Genomic DNA, 24,633 nt, shown 5'->3' with positions numbered 1-24,633 from the left:
CAAACGGCCGTGGTTGGGGGGCAGGGTAGGGGGGAGGAAGTGCCAGACCTAGGGGGATTTGGGGTTCAGAGGAGCTGTCCCCATGCAAGCGGGATGTTTCATTTGGGAAACATGCAGGGCTGCAGGCCAGAACTATTTATCCTGAGAAACTGTGAGAAACTAAGGGAAAAATGGCAATTTTTTGCCTGCTTTGGTTCTGTTGACTGGGTGAAGCAGGATGGTGCTGCTGCCAAAGCTACTTTGTCCCCTGCTGTGCTGGTAAGTTGAACCTAATGACAGCAACATGTTTTTAGGACCCTCTTGCAAGCTACGATGTCAATGGGAACGACCACGACCCAACTCCACGCTACGATGCCAGCAATGAGAATAAGTACATGACACTAACTGCTGTGGAGCTGGGGTGTGCGGGTGTCCCCGGGGCTGGGTGTCCCCCTGTGGTGTCTTCCAGGTCCATGACCTCTCCCCATCCCCAGCACTGCAGAGGATGCTGCCTTATGGGCTTTGCATGGAGGCATTGCATTTAATGCAAATCCAGCCCACAGCAACCATGCTAATTGCTAACGAACCCTTGAGCCATCAAACAATAGCACTGGGCGGGGCGGGGGGTGGTCCTTGGCATGATTGGGGGTCAAACCACGTGAGTCAGGCGGGATGTCTTGGATGAAAATTTGATCACACTTTTGGGGCTTTGGTTAAAACAGGACAGGCATGTGGTAACACGTGTGGAAAGGAAATGATAATGCAAAGAGGAGATTGCGTTTAGGTGTGAGATGCAAACAGCAAATTGCGTTTCGGTGCGAGATGAAAAGAGCAAATTGCATTTAGCTGCAAGATGCAAAGAGCAAAATTGCTTTTTGCATTGGTTTCCTCCGTCCCCAAGGGTTTTGGACAAGGGTTCCGCAGCCTTTCTCTCACTGCTCTGGCCTCAGTGCCGGTTTCTAGATGTGGGGTGGCCAGAGGGATCCTTCCCTGTGGGATGTTGGCTCATGGGGGGTTTCTTTTTGCAGACATGGCACCCGCTGTGCAGGCGAAGTGGCAGCAGCAGTGAACAACTCGTATTGCATCGTGGGCATCGCCTACAACGCCCGCATCGGAGGTGAGGCTGTGACCTACCCTTCGCCGTCCCCACCGAGGGACCCTGGCCGCCCTGACCGTGCCAAGGGGCTCCTGGGGTGGGTGGTGGGTGCTGCTCTCCCAGATATTGCCAGGAAAGAGGCGCCTCCTCAGTGCCTCAGCTACAGGGAGCCCAGGGGTGCTGGGGGGGATGATGGGTGACACAGGGTGCAGGGGATCCTGGCTTCATGTATTTTGGGATGGAAACCTACTCAGGCTGCATCCTCGCTGTGAGGATGCACGTGGAGCGAGGATGTGGTGGTTTCAAGACAAATGTCTGGGGTCCTGGGGCGGGGCCTGGCCTTTTTGGGGTGGCTGTATTTGCTATGACTGGCGGCACCAGTTTGGTTTCAGAGCCAAAAATTGCTCATTTGTGAGGTTAATTTAGTGTCTGCAGATGAACCACTCAGAGTGAGGGTCTGAGAAGACCCCCCAAATAGCCTTGTGGGGAAAAAAACAAGGAGGTGGGGGGCCAGGGCTATGCAGGGTGGGGGGACCTTTGCACAGTCCCTCAAATAACACAATGTGCCCATGCATCTTTATCACCAAACTGGATCCTGATGGTAATTAGCATCACAGAGCTCATTTGCATTAGTGGAGCTGGTTTGGAGGCTGGTCTAGCACCCGCCAGTGAGATGGGGGTGTTGTGGGAGAGGGAGTGCCGTGTCCCATCTGTGTGGCTGGTGGGACCATGTAGGTGACAAATGCCTGGAGCCGGGTTCTCACCAGGGGTTTTAGCCTGTCCCTGGCACTATAGTATGGGGAGAGGGGATTTTACTGCAACCTCCCCCCCCATCAAACGCTGAGAGAAGTTGCAGTCGGGAGCACAGACACAAGCACGTGTGGGTGTGTTCAGGGCTTAATTCTTTTTCTCGCTTTGTCCATCCTGGCTGTGCAAGAAACAGCTTTTGTTAAGGTTGTGTCTGCACAGGAGCGGTGTCCGCAGGCAGTCCTGCTCCTGGCCAAGCATCTTCCGTGGGTCCCTGCGCTGGTAAAATCCCCCAAGGGAAGAAATAACCCCGAGGAGAGGGAATGGGGGAGTGATGTGGGCTGTAAAGGCTGCAGCACGTCATCCCATCCCATCCCATCCCATCCCATCCCATCCCATCCCATCCCATCCCATCATCCCATCGCATCCCATCATCCCATCGCATCCCATCCTATCCCATCCCATCCCATCCCATCCCATCCCATCCATCCCCTGCACATGGAATGGCTTCTTGCTTCTTAGCAGCTTCTTGCCTCTAAAAACTCATCTCCAAGCACCCACCAAGCAGCAGCAGAGTGAGGCAAAGCCCCCAGGGGGGATGTTTAAGGCAGTTTTGCATCCTTTAGGATCAGGCCATTGCCTTCTTGCTCTTTTTCAAGCTCATTTCTCTGCAGCAGCTGCGGAGACAAGCGTTACTTGTTGACTTTATAACGACCTGTGGGTCCCGTTTTAATTTGCTTCCTTCAACGAGTGCCTTGCCTTCAGGGTGTATAGGGGGGGCATTGATCGATGTGAAGTGCCTGGTACAGGGTAGAGACCATGGGCTTCCCACAATGTGAACAGGCAAAGGGGAAAAATAAAGTCCATAGCCGTATCGAGTTTGGGATTGTGGAAGAAAATGCACTATAGCTGCAGTGAGAGTGATTTTAGATGGATTACGCAAATAAAGCAGCGATTAATGAGCACGACTTGTTGGGGAAGCCTATTTGTCACACTTGGAGAGCTACCATCTAATTTTCCCGGCTGCTCTTCAGTGCTCTTGCGTTGCTTTTCATTTGCTCTGGGCAAAATACATTGCTGCTCGGGAAACAAAATGGGCTCCTGACATCCTTCCTCTTCCTTTTCCCTCTCCTTGAGTGCTCACTCTGAAGGCTGGATTGCTCCGGGTGTGGCAAAGGGCTCGGTTATTGTGCAGCATCCTTCCCCGCTCCTCCTGCCCCCCGCTATTTAACTGTGGGGTCCCTGCATCATGGGTGGTTGATGCTGGGCTTGGCTTTGGGTTGACTTTTGTCTGGCTCTGGGTTGTCTCTGAGCTGGCTTTGGGTTGTCTCTGAGCCGACTTTTGATTGACCTTGGGCTGGCTCTGAACTGGCTTTGGGTTGACTTTGAGCTGGCTTTGGTTTGGCTTTGAGCTGGCTCTGGGTTGACTCTAGGTTGGCTTTCAGTTGACCTTGAACTGGCTCTGGGTTGGCTTTAGGCTGGCTCTGGGTTGGCTTTAAGTTCTCTTTGGTCTGGCTCTGCATTGACTTCGAGTTGGCTTTGAGCTGACTCTGGGCTGACTCTAGGTTGTCTTTTGGGCTGTTTTGGGTTCACTTTGAGCTAACCTTGGGTTGACTTCGAGCTAACTTTGAACTGGCTTTGGGCTGACTTCAAGCTAATTTGGGCTAAATTTAGGCTCGCTGATACGTGCCCACATTTAGCAAGCACAAAAACTGATCCCTCAGCTAGTTTTTCTTGCTGCATCGCTGCTGAGTGTGGCTTGAACAGCAGGCTCAGCTTTTTGGCCCTTCTCCTCATGTTTTCTTGTGAAAACAACAAAGAGAGGAAGTTTTGGGGAACTGTTCTGCTCCCTCGTTTTGTATTTCCAAGCTTGTTTGTTGGCTGGTAGGGAACAGCGTCAGAAAGAGATATTTGACTTGACTGGTGGCCAGAGCGCAGCTGCAGCTGGAATGACATCTGCCTGCATTTGTTTGCTTTAAGAAAAAAATATGTGCAGAAAGGGAAATGCATTTTTATAAACCAGACTCTCCCTGGCTGGCCAAGTACGATGCCAGAATTTCCAGCACCTCCTTTGCTGCAAGAGCTGTTTCTGGGCAGCTCTTTGGGGTGCCTGGCACCCTCTGTTCGTCATGTAGTGGGGACATTCTGCTGTGGGTTGGAGTCCTGGCTCTGATTTTGGCCATGGAAGCCACAGCCACCTTTCTGGGTGCCACTGGCATCAGTGGGGCAGCGATGGGGTTTGGGGACAGTCACAGTCATCTCCCGTTGCAGGGAGAGGCTTCGTTCCACCAGTGTGCCCAAAGCCAGGGAACTGTGAGCATTCGGGAAACACCAATATCTTCCAAGTGTAGAAATTAGTTCACTAATTCATTAAAAGGGGGGTGGAAAAGGTTTATAGTAGGGGGGTTTTGCCACCAGGGAACGCAGCACCGCTCCCACCACCCACTCCCCGCCAAACAGATTTTAACCCCTCTCTCCATCACTTGCAGTGAAGCCAGCAAAGACACAAAAACTTTCCAAAATATCTACCCAGCATCCCACTGCTGGACTTCTTCACGCGCGGGGCCGCGGGTTGAAGCGATTCCAGGCGCGCGGTTTCTGCCGCCGTTTCACAAAGCCCTTTGATTGCAATCCTCACGCTTTCATCCGCACCATTAAGCCCTAATGTCTGATGTTTTTGTGCTTTTAGGCATTCGTATGTTAGATGGCGATGTAACAGATGTTGTTGAAGCGAAGTCGCTTGGCATCAGACCCGATTACATTGACATTTACAGCGCGAGCTGGGGGCCAGATGATGATGGGAAGACAGTTGATGGACCTGGTCTATTGGCCAAACAGGCTTTTGAGCATGGCATTAAAAAGGTGTGGATCCCGCAGTGCCCCAGATGCGCTCGCTCTCCTCCCCCTGCCCCGTGGGGAACGTGGGTCTGAGGCGGGGACGGGCACCTCGACCCCTACCCTGAGGTGATGCCAAAACTAGGGCTGGGGTGGGGCGGGGGTCGAATCATCTCTAATTTTTCCTAGTTTTCCCCGGCGTCCGGTGGATTTTGCGGCTGCGGGTGGTGACGGCGGGAGGTGCCCGGCGATGGCGCGGCCCCGGCGGGACCCCTCGGCACCGTCGGCTCCGGCGGGAGCATCTGGCAGCGCTGGGTGCCAGGCAGAGCCCCGGCAGAGCAGGCAGGAGGCCCCAGGTTGAGTTGTGAAGCTCTGCCGGGCTGAGAAACCCAAAGCAGTTCTGGGGGGGGTGACTTTGTGTCTTAAAATGTCCCCCCTGGGTGCTGGCATGGAGGGAAGCAGCCACCCCTCCGGTCCCCGGTGTCCTCTCGCTGGGGTCTCCATCACATTAAGCATTTTCTTGGTTTTCTACCCAAAATGAGTGGCTGTGTCACGGCCTGGGGGGGGGATGCGGGTGCAGCCACAGAATCTGGCTACAGGGGCACAGGAATAATTCAGATTATTGTCCCTGAAGTCCTCCAGTGAGAGGAGCTCAACCGCTATCACACATAATTGACAGCTGTCAATCCAAGCGGGGCATGCCCTGGCTTTCTCACAACCCTTCCTTTATGGAGTGTTTTTTAAAAATGCCCAATATTGGCTAAAAGCACCAGGGAAAAAGACCTTTCTTGGCAGCTCGTGGGTAAGTGTCATAGCGGCTCAGGGCTCTGCGGGGGGTGTTCTCCTCCTGGGCACTTCCGTCACTTTGGGCTTGGGGTTTTGAAACCCTCCCAGAGGCTTTGAACCCCCCCCAGTTTCTCTCTCCACCTCAACTCCTGCCTTTTCTCACAACGTGCCAGGACTCGGGGCGGCGCAGCCTCCCTGTTATCTAAAAATAGGGTGGAGTGTTTTTCCCACTATTTACTCGATTTCCTGCCGGGGCGGTGAGCCTGCCGAGGAATCCATTGAAGTGCTGGGGAGTTCACGCCGTGTAAATACGGGGGAACAAGCTGCTTTTTAGACCTTATTTTTCCATGCGGGAGCAAATGGGCGGCAGCAGGTTCCTGCTGTTTCGGGATCCTCGCTTCTGTCTCCCAGGGGACATCAACCCCCCCACTGCCAACCATGTTTGTGGCACCACTGTCCCCCATGCACAGCTCTTAATTGCCAGCTTCTCCTTAAATAACAAGGAAAGCCACAAGCAGATAGTTAGCTGCCACCTTTAGCCCGAGCAAACATCTGTAACTGAGTTATAAATCCTGAAAATTGAGTTCTTAATGGAAACATTAAAGCAACCTTTATCTATTAGCGATAGGACTGCGCCAGGGTGATTTATCATCTTGTTTCTCGCTCCTTCAGCCACACATTATTAGTTCCCAAGCTAACGAGGGGATATTTATCCTGGGCTCTCACGGAGCAAACACCCGAGCCCCGGTGGTGCTGGGGGAGCAGGGAGATGCTGTTCTTCCTGCATCTGACCGATGCGCTGCTGGGGTGACGGATCATCCCCAGCCTTGGCCAGGACAGGATTCCCTGGGTTAAATAATGCCTGGATCCGGGTTTTATAGCAGCCAGGAGCCCCTTGGTGCTGGCTTAGGATGGCAAATAAAGAAGGGGGGGTCTGCTTGTGGAAATCTTGCTGGTTGCTTGTTTGAGAGCAAAGGGAAATTGTGGGTTTTTTTTTCCAGTCTGAGGGAGTTGAGATTTGTGGTGTGATTTTTTTTTTTTTGTGGTTGCGATTTTCTGCTGGGAAATGCCATTGCGTGTTAGCTGTGCGTTGCTGTAGTGTCATTTATGTGCCTGTTCGTGTCTTCGTGCAACTGTGCTGGATCTAAACCTGTTTCCACCCGGCGAGGTGCAGGACACAGGGGAGGTCTGGGCTCCTTGTCTATTTATCCCAGTCGAAACCATCATCACATCTTCACACACCTTCAGCAATCAGTTCCTGGTTTTATTCCCCAACTAATGATTTAGGAAAGCCTGGGTTGCGTGCAGCAGGGCTGGTCCTTGGAAATGGGTGGACTTTAGTGTTGAAGAGCTGGATTGTTGCTGCCTGTGCCAAGCAGATCCAGGAAAACCCTGGGAAGCGGGACTGGAGATGCCAGCAGCAGGCTCGGGGTGAGCTCTCCGTGGCATGGGGCAGGGCAATAATTCCCTTTTGCAGTTGCACTTTTCCTTTGCAGAGCTCCACACAGCTCTATTAATCTTTGCTAGGGAAAATATCCACCCAGTTTGGCTGGGAGGCAGCCCAGATAATGAAAACTTTCATAAAGTAAGGAAAAAGCCTGACTTATCCTGTGTATCCAGAGGCAGGGTCAGCTCCGAGAGCCTCTGCCCCAGGAGGAGGGTGAGACAGGTAATAAACCATCCCTCTCCAACCCCCCAGCGCTTAAAACCCACAATAAATCCCAGTGAATTCCTCTGGAGCAAAGCTGATTTTTAGTATTATTATTATTATTATTATTATTATTATTATTATTATTATGGTTATTCTTTGTGGAGGAAGCCGCCGCAGAGCAGTGGGAGGGAGGTAAACACCAGATCTGCCCGGACGAGCGCCGAAACCTCTTGGTGGCAGGAGTAGCCATGGGGGGAGGAAGATGGGGGCTGCTCCGCTGCTGTCTGCTTCCATCGCCTGCCAAGCCCTCCCCAGAGAATCCTGCTTTACGGAGCAGGGAAACAAACAATCCACTTAATTTCCTGCCCTGAACCCCCCTTGGGTCCCCAAAATCCTCCTTTTGGGATGGCAGCACCCTGTTTGCAAACCCCCCTGGGTTATTCCTGGCAGCGGTTGGGATGGAGGGGTGAGCTCTGCTCCGTCGCCGCCGTCGGCTTCATTAGGGGCCCCTCGTTGGCATTGCAGCTGCTGCTACCGGGCGGGATTTTCCCCTGGCTCCGGGGAGGTCTGGGTGGCTCGTGTACCCCTTCTGCCCCCCCAGTTCCTGGGGGGCCTCCTGCAGCTGGTACCCGGTGTGGACGGCTCCATCAGATGTTCTTGCCAAGTGATGTAGTGGGGGAGGAGAAAAGCTCAGGTTTAAAAATAATAATAAAAAAGGAACCTAAAAGAGAGGCTGGTGGAAGGTTTCTGATGGTTTGGGTGGGTTCACAAGGGGCTTTGCAGGCTCGGGGTGAGGGACACATGGGTTTTGGGAGGGCTTCTCCTGTGGGGCCATCCCTGCACCCCCAGAAAACGCCACCGCAGTGTTACCACCTGGTCCAGGGGCTCTGAGCACCTGAGATGTTTTCACCCATGCGGAAGATCCCTGAAGATATTCAAGAGATGCGTAGATGAGGTTCTCAGAGACATGGTTTAGTGGTGGACTTGGCAGTGTTGGGTTAATGGTTGAACTTGATCTGAAAGGTCTTTTCCGACCAAAATGATTCCACGATTCTGTGCCAAACTCCCCATCACCAGTGGCTCTCCCATCCTCATGGGGAGTCGCTGCTGGTAAAAACGCAGCTGTCTGAGCCATTTGCGGGGGCTGATCCAGGGAGCTGAGTGCTGGGCAGAATGGGACCCATCCTTCCACCCTCGCCAAACCCAAAAGATCCAGCTTACCAATGACAACCCAGTGCTGGGGAGGGCTCCCCACTGCTCCCTGTGCCGAGCCGGCTGTTCACCCCCATCAATTGCCTGCTCTCACTGCCCCGTCCCCTCTCTCCCCCCAGGGCCGCAGGGGTTTGGGCTCCATTTTCGTCTGGGCATCAGGGAACGGCGGCAGAGAAGGCGACTATTGCTCCTGTGATGGCTACACCAACAGCATCTACACCATCTCCATCAGCAGCACCACTGAGAACGGCTACAAGCCCTGGTACCTGGAGGAATGTGCCTCCACGCTCGCCACCACCTACAGCAGTGGGGCTTTTTACGAGCGGAAAATAGTGAGTTTTACCCCAATTTTGAGTGTGGCAGCATCCCCTGAATGTTATCTGAATGGTTGGGCTGGATGGTGGCTCGGTTATAAGAGCCAGGCTTCCCCTTTAGCTCTGTGGTGCTTTTTGCTTGTTTGGTTTTTTTTAATGGTGAGGCTAAAATTGCACTGGGAAGAGCTCAGGGATGTGGCGTTTTCCCTGCTAAATGGGTGAAAGGGCTGGAGGTTTGCAAAAAATACCCATGTAAATATTTACTGGTCCCTTAAAGTGCCTGCTCGCTGTGCCCTACTTTAAGAGGGTTTTTATCCTGAGACAGATTTAAAAAAGGGAGGATGGAAGCATTTGGCAGCACCTTCCTTACCTGACCTGGGAGGGAGTTTTCCACCCAAATTAATTTTTTGACAAAAAATGTGGGCTTTTACAAGTGGATTTTGTTTGTTTGTTTGTTTGTTTTTTATTCAAGAGTGGTTTGTTTGGCCTCTAAAATATTAGTTTCCAGCCAGAAAACAGAATCCAAGTGCCATTTTCATGGTGCTCAGGAGTGTTTGCGTGGCTGAGGCCAACACCAGCCCGGCGGGGCAAAAAAGTGGCTTCCGGGGAGCTCCCCGGAGAAAGCAGGTGGCACAATCTCCCCCCTCCAAAAATCACCAGTTTAACTCCAGACACAGAGGCCTTTTAAAAATGTAACTGACTGAGTGTCTCTTTGCCCACTTCATCTTTCCAAGCTTTTGGTACCCAAGCATCATGCTCTGCCCTGAATTGAAAAAGCTGTAAATGGTGCTTTATTTCCTCTTTTTTTTTTTGTTTTTCCTTTTTTTCCCCATGCAAATGGTAATTTTTGCCTGACGCCAAGAGATAGATCTTTTAAGGAAAACATTTAATATAGCACAGTTCAACGTGTACCTACGGGTGTGCACCCCCTCCTGCCCTGCTCCGTCCGCACCTTTTTCTCCAGCTGATCTGCAGCAAAATTGTCTTTTTTTCCCCTTTTCAAACATTTTTTGCACCTTTCAGCAAAGGAAAATAGAAGCAGGGATGTTTTCTCATGTACCAAATGTGTCTGCAGCCCCTTTTTTGGGGCTCAGAGCATCCCAATGGTGTGGGAGCCGTGGCAGGTTTGGGTACCCACAGGCTCAGCTCCCCACTGGCAGCATCCCAAGGAAATTTGGGGTGTTCCATGGGGTACAACCCGCTCTGGGAGCATCTCCAACAGCTCCTCTCTGTGCAGGTCACCACGGATCTCCGGCACCGCTGCACCGACGGCCACACCGGCACCTCCGTGTCCGCCCCCATGGTCGCGGGCATCATCGCTTTGGCTTTGGAGGCAAAGTAAGTGTCAACTTGCCAACAGCTCGCAGGGGCATGTTTCCAAATTTAGTAGCTGGGAAGCAAAATCAGAGAGAAGAAAGGCCTTTTTTTTCCTCTGGAGCAACTCAAAATGGAGCAAAGTTATTCTAAATCTCTGCCTTTTGGCAGGGTTTGATGCAGTGTTGATGTTTTGCATCTAATCTTCCTGCAGGTGTTTTATTGAGCTACTTCTTCACTTTTTGCCATCTGCTGAAACGTTGGGGTTGGTGAGATAAGTTGGGCTTTTCGTTTGGTGCATTGAAACCGCTGACAGCCAGCTCCACTGGGAATTTTAGAAATGCGTCCTGGGGAAAAGAAGTCAGAAAACATCAAAAAATTAGAAAATGTCTGTAGAAGTGATGTTTTTCAGCAAGTGCTTCATTTCTGGTGGAAATTTTGCATAATGTCAAAAACCCACATGGCGTGACCAGCCATGACATGCTCCCTGGTTCCAAGGAGCTACTCTTTGCCTCTTGTCCCCATCCCAGTCTCATCCTAGTCCATCATAGGGAGCAGCCCCCATGGGGGACCAGGCCCACCCCTTGGGCATCTCCATGTTGCTCCATGGAGCATCTTCTCCTCAGTTTCTCGCTATTATTATTATTTTTATGGGGTAGAAATTAAAATAAGGTTGCAAATAAACAGCGTGGCAGCTTTGTGCTCACTTCTGGGACTGGTAATTGTGGTGTGTTGGCTCCAGTCCCTTTCCTCCAGTTTAATCCCAGCACCCAGGTTGAGGGAACACGTTCTCAAAGATGCTGTTTTCATTATAAATATATTAAGGGGGTTAGATGTAATTTTTTGAATTGTTTAGCTGAGGCATAAAACGCAACATTAAGTACTGGAGCTTGGTGCTCAGGCACTCCATTATGATGAGAAGGAATAAAATTAATTTCTTCAGTGTTGCTTGAGAGCAATATAAATCCCAGCTTGGGATGCTTAAGAGCTCACTGTAAGAAAAACATGGAAAATTCTCTGGCAATATCCTTGGTCTGGGGTCTTGTGGGAGCCTCAAAAGCATAGCCCGAGTGATGTCCAACCTCCAGGCAGGGCATTAGCATTTAAATAATCAATTCATGCTCTTTTGGAGCAGGAAAGAGGCTTTTGGGGGTTTTTTTGACCCAATGGGGGTCCCTGCTGCTACTGGGAAGACTGGAGGCAGCAGAGCCATCCCATGAGCCTTGTGTCGTTGCAGCCCCCTGCTCACCTGGAGGGATGTCCAGCATCTGCTGGTCAAAACCTCACGGCCGGTGCACCTGCGAGCGGCTGACTGGAAGACCAACGGCGCGGGGCACAAAGGTGAGGGGCTGTGGGGGTGGAGTCATGAAAATGACCACAAAAGGGAAAATAAAGCACTCCAGAGCTTTGTTCTTGGGGGCATTTGCCCTGGATGGCAGCAATCAGCTGGCTCGGGGGCTCCTACCATGAGGCTGTTGAGCAGAAGGAGGAGAGGGCAATAATTCATGGGGTGAGATGCTTGGAAACCTTGCTTGGTAAAGGTTTGGAAGCCTTGCTTGTTGGAGGTTTGGAAGCCTTGCTTGGTGGAGCCTGTCCTGAGCTGCAGTGTTGACTGCTCCCTTTAGCAGGCTGCTCCCAGCAATGGGTTTTCTCTGGTGCCAACATGGATTTGGGGTGTAGCTCACAGGCTGATGAGCTCCACATGTTGGAACACTTTGTATCCCGATGGGGTCAACTTCACACCTTCTCTGATGGTTGGAGAATGTTCCACCAATAGCTGAGGAGGAGCTGCTGATCCCTGTTTGGAAGGCAGTGGGTTTCTGAGTCTTCTCTCTTTCCAGTTAGCCATCTATATGGCTTTGGTCTGGTGGATGCAGATGCTATTGTGGTGGAAGCCAAGAAGTGGAAGACGGTTCCTCCCCAGCACGTCTGCGTGGGAAGCCTGGACAGGGTGCCCAAGTGAGTGTCATGGGGTGGGGGTCTCTCTCGGAGCACATGGCCACTTGGAAGGAGCTTTTGGGGAGCTGGCTCTTGTGAAGGTTCACCTTCATCCTCACGGATTTTACGGTCACAGTGACTTGCACTGTCCATCCAAGGTCTCTTTATTGACCGAGAAGTGGCCACCCAGGGTCCGTGCCTACAGCTCGGTGAGGAGCAGGTCCCATGGGGCTCTCTGGGACCAGCTTTGATGGCAAGTGATTTATTTTTGCACTTCCCAGGTAGATGATCAGCAAGGAAGTTTTAAGGGCTGATAATGCTATTTGCCATTTCAGAAATGGCTTAAGAAGGCCAAAACCAACTCATCCGCTGGGTCCTACATGACTGGTGAAGTGTTTGGCTCTCCTCCCTCTTCCACCAAATACCTCATCGTGATGAAAGACACCAAAATTCGGTGCTTTGTTGAAAGGATTCCCAAATTTCCAGTGCCTGAGGTCTCTTTGAATTTGACTTCGGGTTCAAACCAGCTTAGGTTCAGATCTCATCCTTGGTAGGTCTGCCCCTGCTGGGACCTGACCAAATGGACTCTCTGGGTTCACTACTGCCTGGCCGCACAGCAAGTTGAGCTGTTCATCAGAAAAACTGTTCCTTTGGAGCGACTTGTATATGCAAATCAGGAATGAATTTGGAGCCAAGTGTGTTCACAAAACTATTTATCTGATATAGACACTAATTACAACCCCAAGAGGAGCACTGCCCCGATAATTGTAATAAAGCAGCGCCCTTGCAGCCCATAAGGCACAGATCTTAGAGGCAGCTCAAACCCATCTCGTTACCATCGAGCAATTCAGCAAATTCCTGCACTGGGACACCATGTTGCAATGGAAGATGAGATAATTTTTGCCATGAAGCAGCAGGAGACTGGGTTCAAGTATAGCCGGGTGTCCATGATGCTGGCAACTGGGTAACGCTGCCATCCCTAATGTGATGCTCTGCCTGTCCCCACCACAACTGATGCTCTGCCCGTCCCCGGCAGGTACATCCGTGCAGACCACGTCCTCCGTGCCAGTACCCTCAGCAGCGCCTGCTCTGAGCACCGTGACCAGCACGTCCTGTACCTGGAGCACGTTGTGGTGCGGCTCAGCATCTCACACCCACGCCGGGGCGACCTCCAGATCAGCCTCATCTCTCCAGCGGGGACCAGGTCACAGCTCCTTGCCAGGAGGTAAGAGCAGCCAGAGCCAGCATGTGTCTGGGCTGGGCAGCATCCTTGTTCAGGGGGTTGCTGCAGGTTTGCTTGGATTTTTTGGGAAGGCGGGGGACATGCTCTTGTGTCAGCTGCAGGAGGGGTCTGTGCAAGCCAGTTGCATGCAAGGATCTGAGAACTGGAACAGCTCTGCTGGGAGGACAGGCTGAGAGAGTTGGGGTGTTCAGCCTGGAGAAGAGAAGCTCTGGGGAGACCTTATTGTGTCCTTTCAGTACCTGAAAGGGGCTGATATGAAAGATGGGGACAGACTTTTAGCAGGGCCTGTTGCAATAGGACAGGGGGTGATGGTTTTAAACTAAAGGAGAGGAGATTTGGACCAGACATGAGGAAGAAATTGTTGCCCCTGAGGGTGGTGAGACCCTGTCCCAGGGTGCCCAGAGAGGTGGTGGATGAACCATCCCTGGAAACATCTCAGGCCAGGCTGGATGGGGCTCTGAGCAACCTGAGCTGGTGAAGATGTCCCTGCTCATGGCGGGGGTGGCACTGGGGGAGCTGGGAAGGTCCCTCCAACCCAAACTGTTCTGTGATTCTATGATCCCTAAAATCCTTAATTACCTATCTATTTTTTCCGATTAAATAAGACATTCGAAGTCACACTTCTCAATGCATGGCATTGCCATTGCAGGGTGTTCGACCACTCCAATGAGGGGTTCAAGGGCTGGGAGTTCATGACCGTCCACTGCTGGGGGGAGCGGGCGGCAGGGGAGTGGACCCTGGAGATCCACGACACACCATCCCAAGTGCGCAACCCCACCGTGCAAGGTAAGGGTCCCCCAGCACCCACGTTCCCCTTACCCCCAAAACTCTTTGCAGGATATTTCACCTGGCCATAACTTTTGCTGCAAGTTTTATGGTCTTCAGCAAAAATTCAGTCCAGATTTTTCAAAAATGGGAATAAAACCCAAGCCCCGAGTGCAAGAGGCTGCGGGTCTGGCTGAGCCAGGAGCAGGTTTTGTCCCACCAGCAAACCCATTGCAACTGAGGGCCAGGTTTCCAAAATTAAACCGTAATGAGTCGAAACGAGGAAACCCAAGAGCTGTAATTGTTGTTTGTTTGTTTTGCTTCACTGCTGGGACATCTGGCGTGTGGGCTGGTTGTGCAATGGTGCAAGGGGATGGGACGATGGCCCTCGGGCTGCAGACAGACAGACGGACAGACATCCTCTCCGGGCTGCCACTGTGCTGGCAGGGGGTGGCTGGGCTCAGCCTGGCCCCCTGCATGTCCCCAGCCCTGCCATGTCCCCCCCTCCCTGGCTTGGCCGCCTTGTCCCTGACCCTTTCCCGGCAAAGCTGTCGGGATCTGGCTCCGTTGGGATGGAGCAGCCGCCTCGCTGGCTGGTGGCAGCGGGACATGAAGCATCACTGTGCCTGGGGCTGGCGAGCGTTGCGGGGGTGTTAAAATCCACACGCTCATTGATAGGAAGCCAGGAGTATATTAAAAACCTCCCCCCACGCGACTTTCTGGCGGGGGTTCGTTGTGCAGAAAGCGTTTCTGTTTGTTGCCTTCACCTGAAATCTTTTTGAACTCGGCGAGCGGCTGCAAAGCGCCCACGGAGCTGCTTTTCCCCTGGTATTTACAGTTTGCGGTGGGTGTTTCTGAGCCCCTTGCGGGTGTCAGGACTCAGCTTTACCCGGCTTTGCAAAACAAAATGAAAATGAGCGCATTAATTCACCCCCCTCAAAGGGTCTGCACCGGGTTGGAAGCAGAGAGGGCAAAGCAGAAGGAAAAAGAGGGACGACGCTTCCAGCCCGCGGCAGAAACAGGTCTTAAATGTTAAATTAAGACCATTAAATTAAACCAATTAAATTGGTTAATTTAATGCCAATTAAATACTGTGGGTGTTCTGTCACTGGTAGCGCTGCATCCTCAGCATCAGCCCCATGCAGACCGGGTTTTCCTGATGCAGGACATTTTAGATTTAAAGTATATTTTGTTATTTTGGTGGAGCTCTTGCCCACCTGATGCCACCTGATCAGTGTTGGAAATTTTAAGCCCTACCTGGAAACACAGGGATTAGTGTTCAGAGCCAAGCGTGCCGTGGGCAAGAAGTGATGCGCCTTGATGGGGAACTGAAAGAAAAAACAGCGCTGAAAAGAAACAACAGGGTATTTTGGATCCCTTCCCCAAAGCATGGGTAGGGGAGGACCCTGGTGTGGGTGTAAGGCTGTGGGGGGGTCCCCAACCTCGGGACCAGGTGCCACACAGGCTGCAGTGGCCCTGCGGAGTTTTGGGGGACGCTGAGCTCAGGCCTCTGATGTGTCGGGTACAGGGGCAGCTGGAGCAACAGCAGCAAGAAATAATCCAGCATGTGCCAGACGGCTTTTATCAGACAGAAATAATCCTCCATTATGGAGCTTTTAAAGTTGCTGGTTCTCTCTGCACGTTGATCACGAAGGGTATGGTGATGCTGCAGTTCGTTAGATGAGTTATAATATAAAAAAATCCCTTGTAGATGCCATAAACAGCTGCATTCGCACAGGCTGGGAGCTCAAAGGAGCTGGTGAAGATTTTGGGGTGTTTGTTGTTTGCTTGTGTGATGTGGAGAAGCCCTGATGGTCCGATGCACCTTCCTGCTTCCCCCAAAGTGCTATGGGGTTGTCTGGGGAGGAGCAGGATGGGGACCGGGATGGTGACGTTGTGCTTACCCCCCAGGGAAGCTGAAGGAATGGAGTCTCCTCTTCTACGGGACAGCTGAGCACCCCTACACTGCCCTGGGCAGCCCCCAGACCCGTGGGAGGATGCTGGAGGTGCCAGCATCAGAGATGGAGCCCTCGAGAGCCGCCTTCCTGCAGAGCCAGGTGGAGGTGGCAGAGGAGGAGGAGGAGTATGCAGGTAAGTGCTGGCCAAGCTACCGTGTCATCCACCCCCAGAAATACCCAGGAAAATGCAAACCTGGATAAACTGGGGGAGCCATGAGGCCAGATCCTGCCTGGGGCCAAGGCGGGCTGGGAGGAGCGGTGCCTGTGGCCTGCACAGGGCAGCGGGATGGTGAAATTAGAAGGTAGCGAAATGCCCCGTCCCAGTGCTCCCACCACAAATTGGTGGTGCAGCCGTCTGGGGAGTAAAAAAAGCTCCTCTGCCCACCTTCTCCCTGGCGTGGGCACAGGCGGGCGTCCCTGCCGGTCCCCGAGGAGTGTCCAGCCCCTCTTTCCAAGCTGCTTCTGCACCAGGGTGTTCATCCGGGTTAGATTCATGCTGGGGAGGATGGGTGAGCACCCAGAGCCATGCAGCACCATAGCATAGACAGGGTAAGATATATAAGATCAATAAGGTAGTAGATATAGGATAAGATAGGCAGAGGGTCCCTTCTCCATGTCTGTCTGTCCAGGACGAGTGTCCTCAGAACGTCCTGGCAGCGGGGGCTCAGGGATGCTGAGCCACTCTCTTCCTCCCCAGGTCCGTGTCATCCCGAGTGTGGTGACCAGGGCTGTGATGGCCCCAATGCCGACCAGTGCTTGAACTGCATCCACTACAGCCTGGGCAGCATGAAAACTGGCAGGTGAGGGGTGCTGGGGTGTCCCCATGGGGTCACTGGGTGGTGGCAGCATCTTTCCCCAGGGCTCACACCATGGCGTGGGTTATGGAAGTTTGCACAGAGAAAGAAAAGTATGAGAAAATGGTGGGAGGACAAGGCATGGGGATATAAAAAAGATGAGACAATTTTTAGGAGGACCTGTTGCCATAGGACAAGGGGTAAGTTTTAAACTAAAGGAAGGGAGACTCAGGCTGGATGTGGGGAAGAAATTTTTTACACTGAAGGTGGTGAGAGCCTGTCCCAGGGTGCCCAGAGAGGTGGTGGATGAACCATCCCTGGAGACATCCCAGGCCAGGCTGGACGGGGCTCTGAGCAACCTGAGCTGGTGAAGATGTCCCTGCTCATGGCAGGGGTGGCACTGGGTCAGTTGGGAAGGTCCCTTCAACCCAAACTGTTCTGTGATTCTATGATCCCTGCCATGGACTAGGGTACGATGGAACATGTGACAATGAGCTGGAGAACCCTGGAGGACCTGTGCCATGCAGTCCTGGTGGAAGAAGCATTGGCTTCACTGGGATCACCCATGCCCAAGGGACAGCTTGGTGCCCCAAATCACTTCTGGAATTGGGGTTTCCACTCCTCCATCTCTTGGGCTGGCACAGGGAAAGGTTACCCATAGAAAGGTCGCTGGCCAGGAGAGTCCCCAGCTCTTTATTACAGAGCCACAACATTCAAGACACCCGAAATCTTACAAGTAAGAAGCAAATGAGCCCAAATCATCATCAAGGCTCTCGGTTCCTTTCTCAGGATGTGTGTGAGCTCGTGCCCTGTGGGGTTTTTTGGTGACAAAGGTGCCCGGAGGTGCCGCCGGTGCTACAAGGGCTGTGAGCGCTGTGTGGGGAGGGGACCAACCCAGTGCACGGCGTGCAAGAGGAGCCTCTACCATCACCAGGAGATGAGCACCTGTGTGGTGCTGTGTCCGCCCGGGTTTTACGCCGAGGAACGTAAGGATGTTTATCACTTGCAAGCTGTGGCATGGGGATATGCAGGGGTTGCTTCTATTTTAAGTGTTAGAGGTGGAGAAAACACTTTGATTTTTGAATACTGGCTTTAAAATCCACCCCCCTGCCCCAGACCCGCTTTGCACAGCGAGGGCAAGAGAAAAACCTTTTTGTGTGCAGAGGGTGGTGCAAAGCAGAGGTGTTCAACTCAGCTCTTAATTAAAAGACTGTAATTAATGATCCTAACCGCTTGCAAAGCTAATTTCTTCTTAGCAAGCAATGACAGATAAGGTCATCTGCAATAACAGGGACCTGCTGGGGGGACGTGTCTCTCCTCAGGGAGCTGGCACTGGGGTGCAGCGGGGCTTTGAGGCTCCGACTGCTGCTTGCAAATCACTGTCCAGATTTTATTCTCTCTGCCTCATTTTGTTTTTTCGAAAGGTCAGAAGCGCTGTCTGAAATGTCATCAAAGCTGTAAAAAGTGTGTCGGCGAAGCAGACAAATGTACTGCATGCAAAGATGGATTCAGGTAAAATCCCAGCACGGGAGGGGCTTATACCCACAGCATGGGTACCTGTGGTTTAAATTTGGGAAAACTGATGGGAAATAAGAGAGTGAATTAAAGACCCAAGATCCTGCTTCCCTGGTACTACAGCTGTGGTGCGGAGCTGGGAATTGAAAGGTGGTCCTTCGTGTCCCTTTCTTAGCTGGAAAGCACAATTTAAATTTAATTTCCTTTTCTCCAGTGCTTGCCAGGGTGGTGGGTAGGTGCTGTGCTGCAGGATCAGAAGTGCCTGTCCAAATTTGGTGACCTGTGACCAGTGCACCTCCTGGCATGACAGCATCTCAGATGGGGGAAAAAAGCAATGAAAATGTTTATGCCTCACATTGGCAAGTGCATCTTTCCTCCCATATCCCAGACAGCTCTGTCAGAGCTGTTTTCCATCCCCAAGCTCCCATGGCAGTAAGATCCTGGAGCACTTCACTCAGGGGCTGTAAATGGGCCAAACCCGCAGTGTAGCAGCGGGGCTCTCCCAGACAAGGAAATTGCCACTGCCAAAAAGATTATCTACTCTCTCAGAAAAGCAAAAGTGGAGGCGCTTGTCAGACATAATCCGCATGGCGCTTGCTTTTTATTGTCCAATATCCTTTTAAGCTGGGACTTCAAATCATCCCTGCCATGGCAAAGCAGCACTGGCCCAGCTGCGGCTCTTAACCAATTTCCTTTTATTCCGGGGAGCCTCACGGTGCAAAAGGTCTTTGGGAGGGATAGGCTGGCTGCCCACAGGAAAAAATAATTTCCTCCTGGATACTTAATTAAGTAACCTGCAGCTGTCTCTTTGGTCCAGGCAGGACTTTAATTTCTCCTGAAGCGCTGGCTGGCTTTCCGATGCTCAGGCGCTGTGGGCTGAGGCTGCTGTGGGGCACTGGGGCATGTGGAGATGGGGATGGGCTGTGTCATCATAGAATCATTTTGGTTGTCGAGTCCCCAGAGCCTGTAGCTTCGGGTACAAACATCCTTTCTGCTTTCCCGGCAGCCTGGCAGGAGAGAGCTGCGTCCCAGAGTGCCAGCCCAGCATGTTCCTCAGCCGGGAGCCGCGGCGGTGCGAGACCTGCCCCGCCAGCACAGGTACGTCCTTCACCCCCCAAATCCCCACGCAAAACCCCAAAACCTTCCTGCATCATGAGCCGATGCCCACGGTACCACAGTGCCAGAGGGGATGCAATCCCAGCGCTCCAGCACATCCCGTGAGGTGCTGGGAGTATATTCATCTTGAAAAGGTTTGGGTTTTTTTTAGGGGAGGTTTTTACATTTTTATTAGAACCATTCTTTATTTCCCTGATTCCTCCGAAGCCAGGTGCTTTAGTTTAATAAGGTTGCGGGGGAGGCTTGTAAAAGACTCTCGGAGTGATGGAAGATGGCTTTACAGCATATAAAAACGTCAGGCAACTGAGGAACATTATCCCAGCTGCCCCGTGGCACTGGGCTGGCCACTGTCAGCTTCCCCCTGCTGCCCAGAATCACTTGACGGTCCCTTTAAATGCTGCCTTTTTTGCTTCTTGAAAGTCCAATTATTTTCCATGGTTAATGTTTGCGTCTGCCCTCGAAATCATCATAGATCTGATGATAATACGATCTCCAGACAATTCATGTTCAGTGGCGTGAATCTCATCTATCATACATGGGCAATTTCCTAAGACTAAATCCAAAATATTTATTGATCTCGTTGGCAAGCGTGGAAGAGAACGGGCTCTTAATCCCTTAAGAAAATTACTTCTCTTCTAATTCTTATTCCAGTCAGTGTAAATGTACTTCACCACAATTATTTTTCAAGCCTTTTCTTGTCTCCTTTTCCTATGTAACCATTTCTCAAGCCCAGCGTGTGGAAGGCCTCTAATAATACCACCTCCATCACCACGATTTGCCATCCAGCAGCATCGTGCTGGTGTCAGAGCAGGACTCTCTGCTTTCCCAGTTCCTCTCCTGAGCCCTTCCCTCCTCCAGCTCCTCCACAACCCAATTTAGCATTTATTTTTCCATGCACTACTCTGCACAGGAAAGCCAAATGAGTGCATGCTTAGGAGCGGTGGCTGATGCCCAGGAGGGGATTTTGATGTGCTGTCCCCTGATGAGCCCCTGTCACCGGCTCTTAGCTCTGCAAAGGGGCAGGGTGTTGAGTCCTGGCTGGGTGTTTTGGGATGGGGGTTGAGTTTTTTGGGATGGGAGCTAGTTTTTTGGGGATGGGGAGCCAAGCAGCTGCACAGAACTCTGGTGGGATAACAAGCAACTTGTTCACTCCTGGGCACAAGTGGGACAGAGCCGAGCTGGTGCCCTCATCTCACGTGTGGCTGTGGTCATACTGGTGCAACGTGGCTCCTGTTTCTGAAATTGCCCACATCATATAATCACAGAATAATTCAGCTTGGAAAGGACCTTCAAAGCTCATCTTGTCCAACCCCACATCTTCACCAGCTCAGGTTGCTCAGAGCCCCGTCCAGCCTGGCCTGGGATGTCTCCAGGGATGGGGCATCCACCACCTCTCTGGGTGACCTTGGCCAGGCTCTCACCACCCTCAGTATAAAACATTTCTTCCTCATGTCTACCATCTGTCCTCCCCTGTGTCCCCACAGGTCCGGGAGAGGAGCACTGTGCACCCTGTACCCCCGAGACCCCTGCACCCCACTGGCGCTGCGTCCCCGCCTGCCGCGAGGGCTTCTACCCTGCCAACAGCCACGGGCTCCCCAACAAAGTCTGCAAGAGGTATGGTACCATCCTCACTGCAACCTGAGCAAAGCTGGTGTGGTACCACCTCCATGGTGAGCCAAGCAAAGCTGGGACGGTACCATCCCCGTCGGAACCTGAGCAAAGCTGGGACCGACAGGGAGTGCTGGCAGCGATGATAAAAAGAAAAATAATAATGCTGAAAGCAGCTCGCAGCTGGAGCTGTTTACTGGGGAAATGAGGGAGCCAGGGCAGCGGTGAGGCTGGACCCCACATGCCCCTGCCTCAAGAGATTTAAGAGCTGCACGCTCCCCAGCCAGAGCCAGCCAAGATGTCTTAGGGCTACGGTGGAAAGGGCTCAGCCCCAGCCCCAGGCTCTTCGGAGGAGGTGTGGGAGGAACGGTAATGTTTAGGCAAATATTCCAGCTTTCAATCAAACCTGCTCTGTTTGCCCCATGGCCATGTTGGAAGAGCCTTCGCCTGCTCCTTGGCCCAGCACAGGGGCTGCTGGGAGATGCTGGGAGGCAGCAATTTGCTCCCACTCTGCACTTTAAGTGGGGAGTGGGAGTGGATTCAGCCTCATTAAAGCAAAACATGAAAGGGAAGGATTAAAGTTGACTTGGGAACACACAACACAGGCCCTGCCTGCCTGGGGTTTCACTCACCAGTGCTGCTGGCTCTCCAGCAGGGAGGATCTGCGTACCAGCTTCCCTACCCGAAGATTTGGGGTCTGTTTTCTGCCAGGTGCTGTCTCCAGGCAGGAGGCACAGCCGCTGGGCTCTTTTCCCTAAGCAAACATGTGGGAGCAGCACAGATTCCCCATGCAGCACTTTTTCTAACTGGGATTCCTTGGAAGAGAGGTGCATGTCCCACTGAGCCTTCCCAGCAGGCAAACATTTTTGGGATGTCACTGTCACTGGGCATTGTGCTGGCACCACCAAGCCCATTTTTCCTAATGTTTTGGTAACTTTTGAAGCTTCAGACTCGCTGTTTTCCACATCCTCCGATTCAGTCTGGATGTCACGGTGCTGGCAGACATGTTTTTCTGGCTGACAGCCCATTTGGATGGCCGGGGTCGGTTTGGCAGTGGCGGTTCAGACCACGGCAGGGTCTCTGTCCCCAGGTGCGATGACCACTGCTCAGCCTGCGAGGGCTCCGGTGGAAACTGCCTCAAGTGTAAAGAAGGTTTCAGCCTCCTCGGCGGCTCCTGTGTGACAAATGAAACCTGCACCAATGGTAAGTAGCTGTGACAGAACAGCTGGCACTGTAGTGCTTCCCCGGTAGTGAAAATTAGGGCGTTTGAGATATTCCCTTCACAATTTAAAGCTGAAAGCACTGGAGCTCCTGGGCTTGCTGGGGCATGGCTGCGGTGGGCAGGCAGGTTACCTGGCAGAGCTGCTGGATATCTGCCTGTTGCTCAAACACATCCAAGTGTTTGTATTTCATTTTAGTTTTAGTCTTGGGGCTAGTTCTCCCACTTGCTGCAAAGCTGCTTTATTCCTTCATTAAAACCATGTGAAAGATGCCCTTAAAAAGCAACTCGTTTTCAATTCTCTCCTCCAACACTGGAACGAATTGCACCGCCTGTTACGTGCAATGTTTGTTTATTTTAAATGTTAATCTGCTCTCATTTTCTCTTGTTCCTTGCCTCTCCCAGCTGACAAGACTTTCTGTGAGATGGTGAAATCAAACAAGCTCTGTGAAAAGAAGCTGTTTGTGCAGTTCTGCTGTCAGACGTGTCTTATGGCCGGGTAAAGTTCAACGGCTGCATCCATCCAGGACTTCCACCAACTGCCAGCCCAGTTTTTGCCAAATGTTTAGGACAAAAGTTTATTTTTTCAGCTTTGGGAGAGTTTACAAGGTGCTGTCAAGCATTCGCTTGGAAGTTTGATAGCTTTAATATCACTGTCAGCGCGTTTCTATAGCAATATGTTAAACAGAGATTGGATCGTACCCTGAATGATCGAGTCCTGATAGGCAGCAGACAAACAGTGATATTAATACTCTCAAACACTCCTCATGAGCAGGGACCGATGCATGATCCATGTAGACACGCTTGGTTCTTCGCAGAAATCCTACTGATCTGCCCACTCCCAGCGGCTGGCGAGAGCCCTGGCTGCGAAGGATGCAGGACTTTACGCATCTGCGAAGAAACGGCTGTTTCTGGCTCAAATTTTTGGTACCCTTTTCTGCTAGGTGATGGCTGATATAAACCTGCATTGCAAACAGCCGGCGCCGTGCTCTGTACATACGTAAAACGACGAATTAGGTGGTTCCTGGAGCGGTGCCCTCAAGGCCGCTCTGGCACTCCTGTTCAGATTCGCTCGGTAGCTGTTTCTCTCTGGCCGTGGCAATAACTGGAGATTTTTGAGGACCAAAGCGAGAGCAGATCCATGTGGCTCTGCGGGCATCAGCCCTGCAGGTCTGGCAGGGCTTTGCAAAACCCCCTGTGCCTGCAGGGAGTCTGGATTTGGTGGGGTTCATCTGCACGGAGCAGCCTGGAGGTCACAGCCTTACCATGAAATGTATTTCCCTCCTGGAACTGCTAGTAAGTTGATGGATTCAGTTCTGGAACGAGTCAGATCCTTCCTCGAAATGAGATGGTGTCCCCCTTAACTACTTCTGGTATTTTGTGTTATCCCCTGTTTTGCTGTGGATATCCCCCCCTCCCCACAAATACCCCCCTCTCTCTCTCACAAAATCCTCCTGTTCATGGCAGTGATTTTTCTTGGGCATCTGTTTCCAAAAGAGACATTCCCAGGATCTGGCCAGGAAACTCTTAATTCTACAAAACTCTTCCTTAAAACAAACCTTTTCATGCTCTTTCTTAATAGTAAGTCATGTGGTGTTTATATAATTGTGTTTAAAATATCCTTGGTTATGTTGTTTTACAGATTTTTAAAAAATAACTTATACAATCCTTGTTTTTTTCTCTGTGGACTATTTTTTATATGGAAGTGGGGAATCTTTTTGTGTCTTATGTCCTCCTGTTCTCCTCTCTGACCCTGCAGAGGCACTCTTTGCATCAGACATATGTGAACACTCTTTCCTACGCTGCATGTTCTGATTTTCATTTTTAGTAGTTTTAACGAGTTAAACCTTTTTTACCAATGAAATTCACAATACAAATTGTCACCAGTTCCTTTTGGAGCTGTGATAATCCCTGCTTGGTTTCGGTTGCGACGACATGCGCCATGCCTGGGCTTGCCCGCAGAGCCACATCATTACCCGTCCTCACCTGCCTGGTCCAAACCCAAGAAAAGATGAAGCTTTGGTGAACTGACCTTTAAGTTAATAAACTATTGATCTCCTCTGACAAACGAATCTATTCCTTTTTCCAAATCCCAACCAGAGGCAGGTCAGTGATGCACCACACATCTTTATTTTGCTGGGCAAAGCATCTGTCCTGGCTGGAGCTCCTGATTAGCCCAGAACACCTGCAGGAGAAACAGACGAGCTTCATCTGCAAAAATCTCACTTTTATTCTCATAAACTTGTATTTTCAATACCCACCCCATGCCAGGCTGCACTGGTGTCTCTGGTGCACCCAGGGCTGTCTGGCCAGGGCTTGGGGCTGCATTTGGGCATGGCTGGGTGTATTCCCCGGTTGTGGGGGTAGTGCAGGATGTGGCAATGAATTTGCAGCCAGATGAGCTGGCAGGGGGGCTTGTACCCCTTTCCCACCCGCATTCAGAGCACCCTGCAGCCCCCAGCGCCCCTCCGCAGTTCAGAGGCACTGGGAACGGCAGGGGAAGAAGAGGAGCTGCTGATGTGTTGGGGAGCAGAGGGAGCTGT

The 24,633-nt window shown here is 51.9% G+C and overlaps 1 protein-coding gene across 1 annotated transcript in view; it reads left to right on the top strand.

Moving 5' to 3' along the window:
* PCSK6 (proprotein convertase subtilisin/kexin type 6) overlaps window positions 1–24,301 on the top strand; it is a 36,177-nt gene extending 11,876 nt beyond the window's left edge. Inside the window, exons 5-21 of the mRNA XM_082061431.1 lie at window positions 294–370; window positions 1,008–1,096; window positions 4,512–4,684; window positions 8,426–8,638; window positions 9,858–9,958; window positions 11,172–11,275; window positions 11,776–11,893; window positions 12,909–13,097; window positions 13,765–13,901; window positions 15,792–15,971; window positions 16,536–16,638; window positions 17,422–17,618; window positions 18,057–18,144; window positions 19,154–19,245; window positions 20,748–20,877; window positions 21,962–22,074; window positions 22,496–24,301. Coding sequence (XP_081917557.1) covers window positions 294–370; window positions 1,008–1,096; window positions 4,512–4,684; window positions 8,426–8,638; window positions 9,858–9,958; window positions 11,172–11,275; window positions 11,776–11,893; window positions 12,909–13,097; window positions 13,765–13,901; window positions 15,792–15,971; window positions 16,536–16,638; window positions 17,422–17,618; window positions 18,057–18,144; window positions 19,154–19,245; window positions 20,748–20,877; window positions 21,962–22,074; window positions 22,496–22,593 — 2,202 coding nt within the window. The 3' untranslated portion in view covers window positions 22,594–24,301. The remainder of the gene's footprint in view (window positions 1–293; window positions 371–1,007; window positions 1,097–4,511; window positions 4,685–8,425; window positions 8,639–9,857; window positions 9,959–11,171; window positions 11,276–11,775; window positions 11,894–12,908; window positions 13,098–13,764; window positions 13,902–15,791; window positions 15,972–16,535; window positions 16,639–17,421; window positions 17,619–18,056; window positions 18,145–19,153; window positions 19,246–20,747; window positions 20,878–21,961; window positions 22,075–22,495) is intronic.
* The last annotated feature ends 332 nt before the right edge of the window (window positions 24,302–24,633 follow it).

This window comes from Streptopelia decaocto (genome assembly GCF_964273445.1).
Source record: "Streptopelia decaocto genome assembly, chromosome: 9".
Taxonomy (NCBI): Eukaryota; Metazoa; Chordata; class Aves; order Columbiformes; family Columbidae; genus Streptopelia; species Streptopelia decaocto.
The sequence above is the reverse complement of the archived record's forward strand: the minus strand, read 5'-3'. Positions and strand labels throughout refer to the sequence as shown.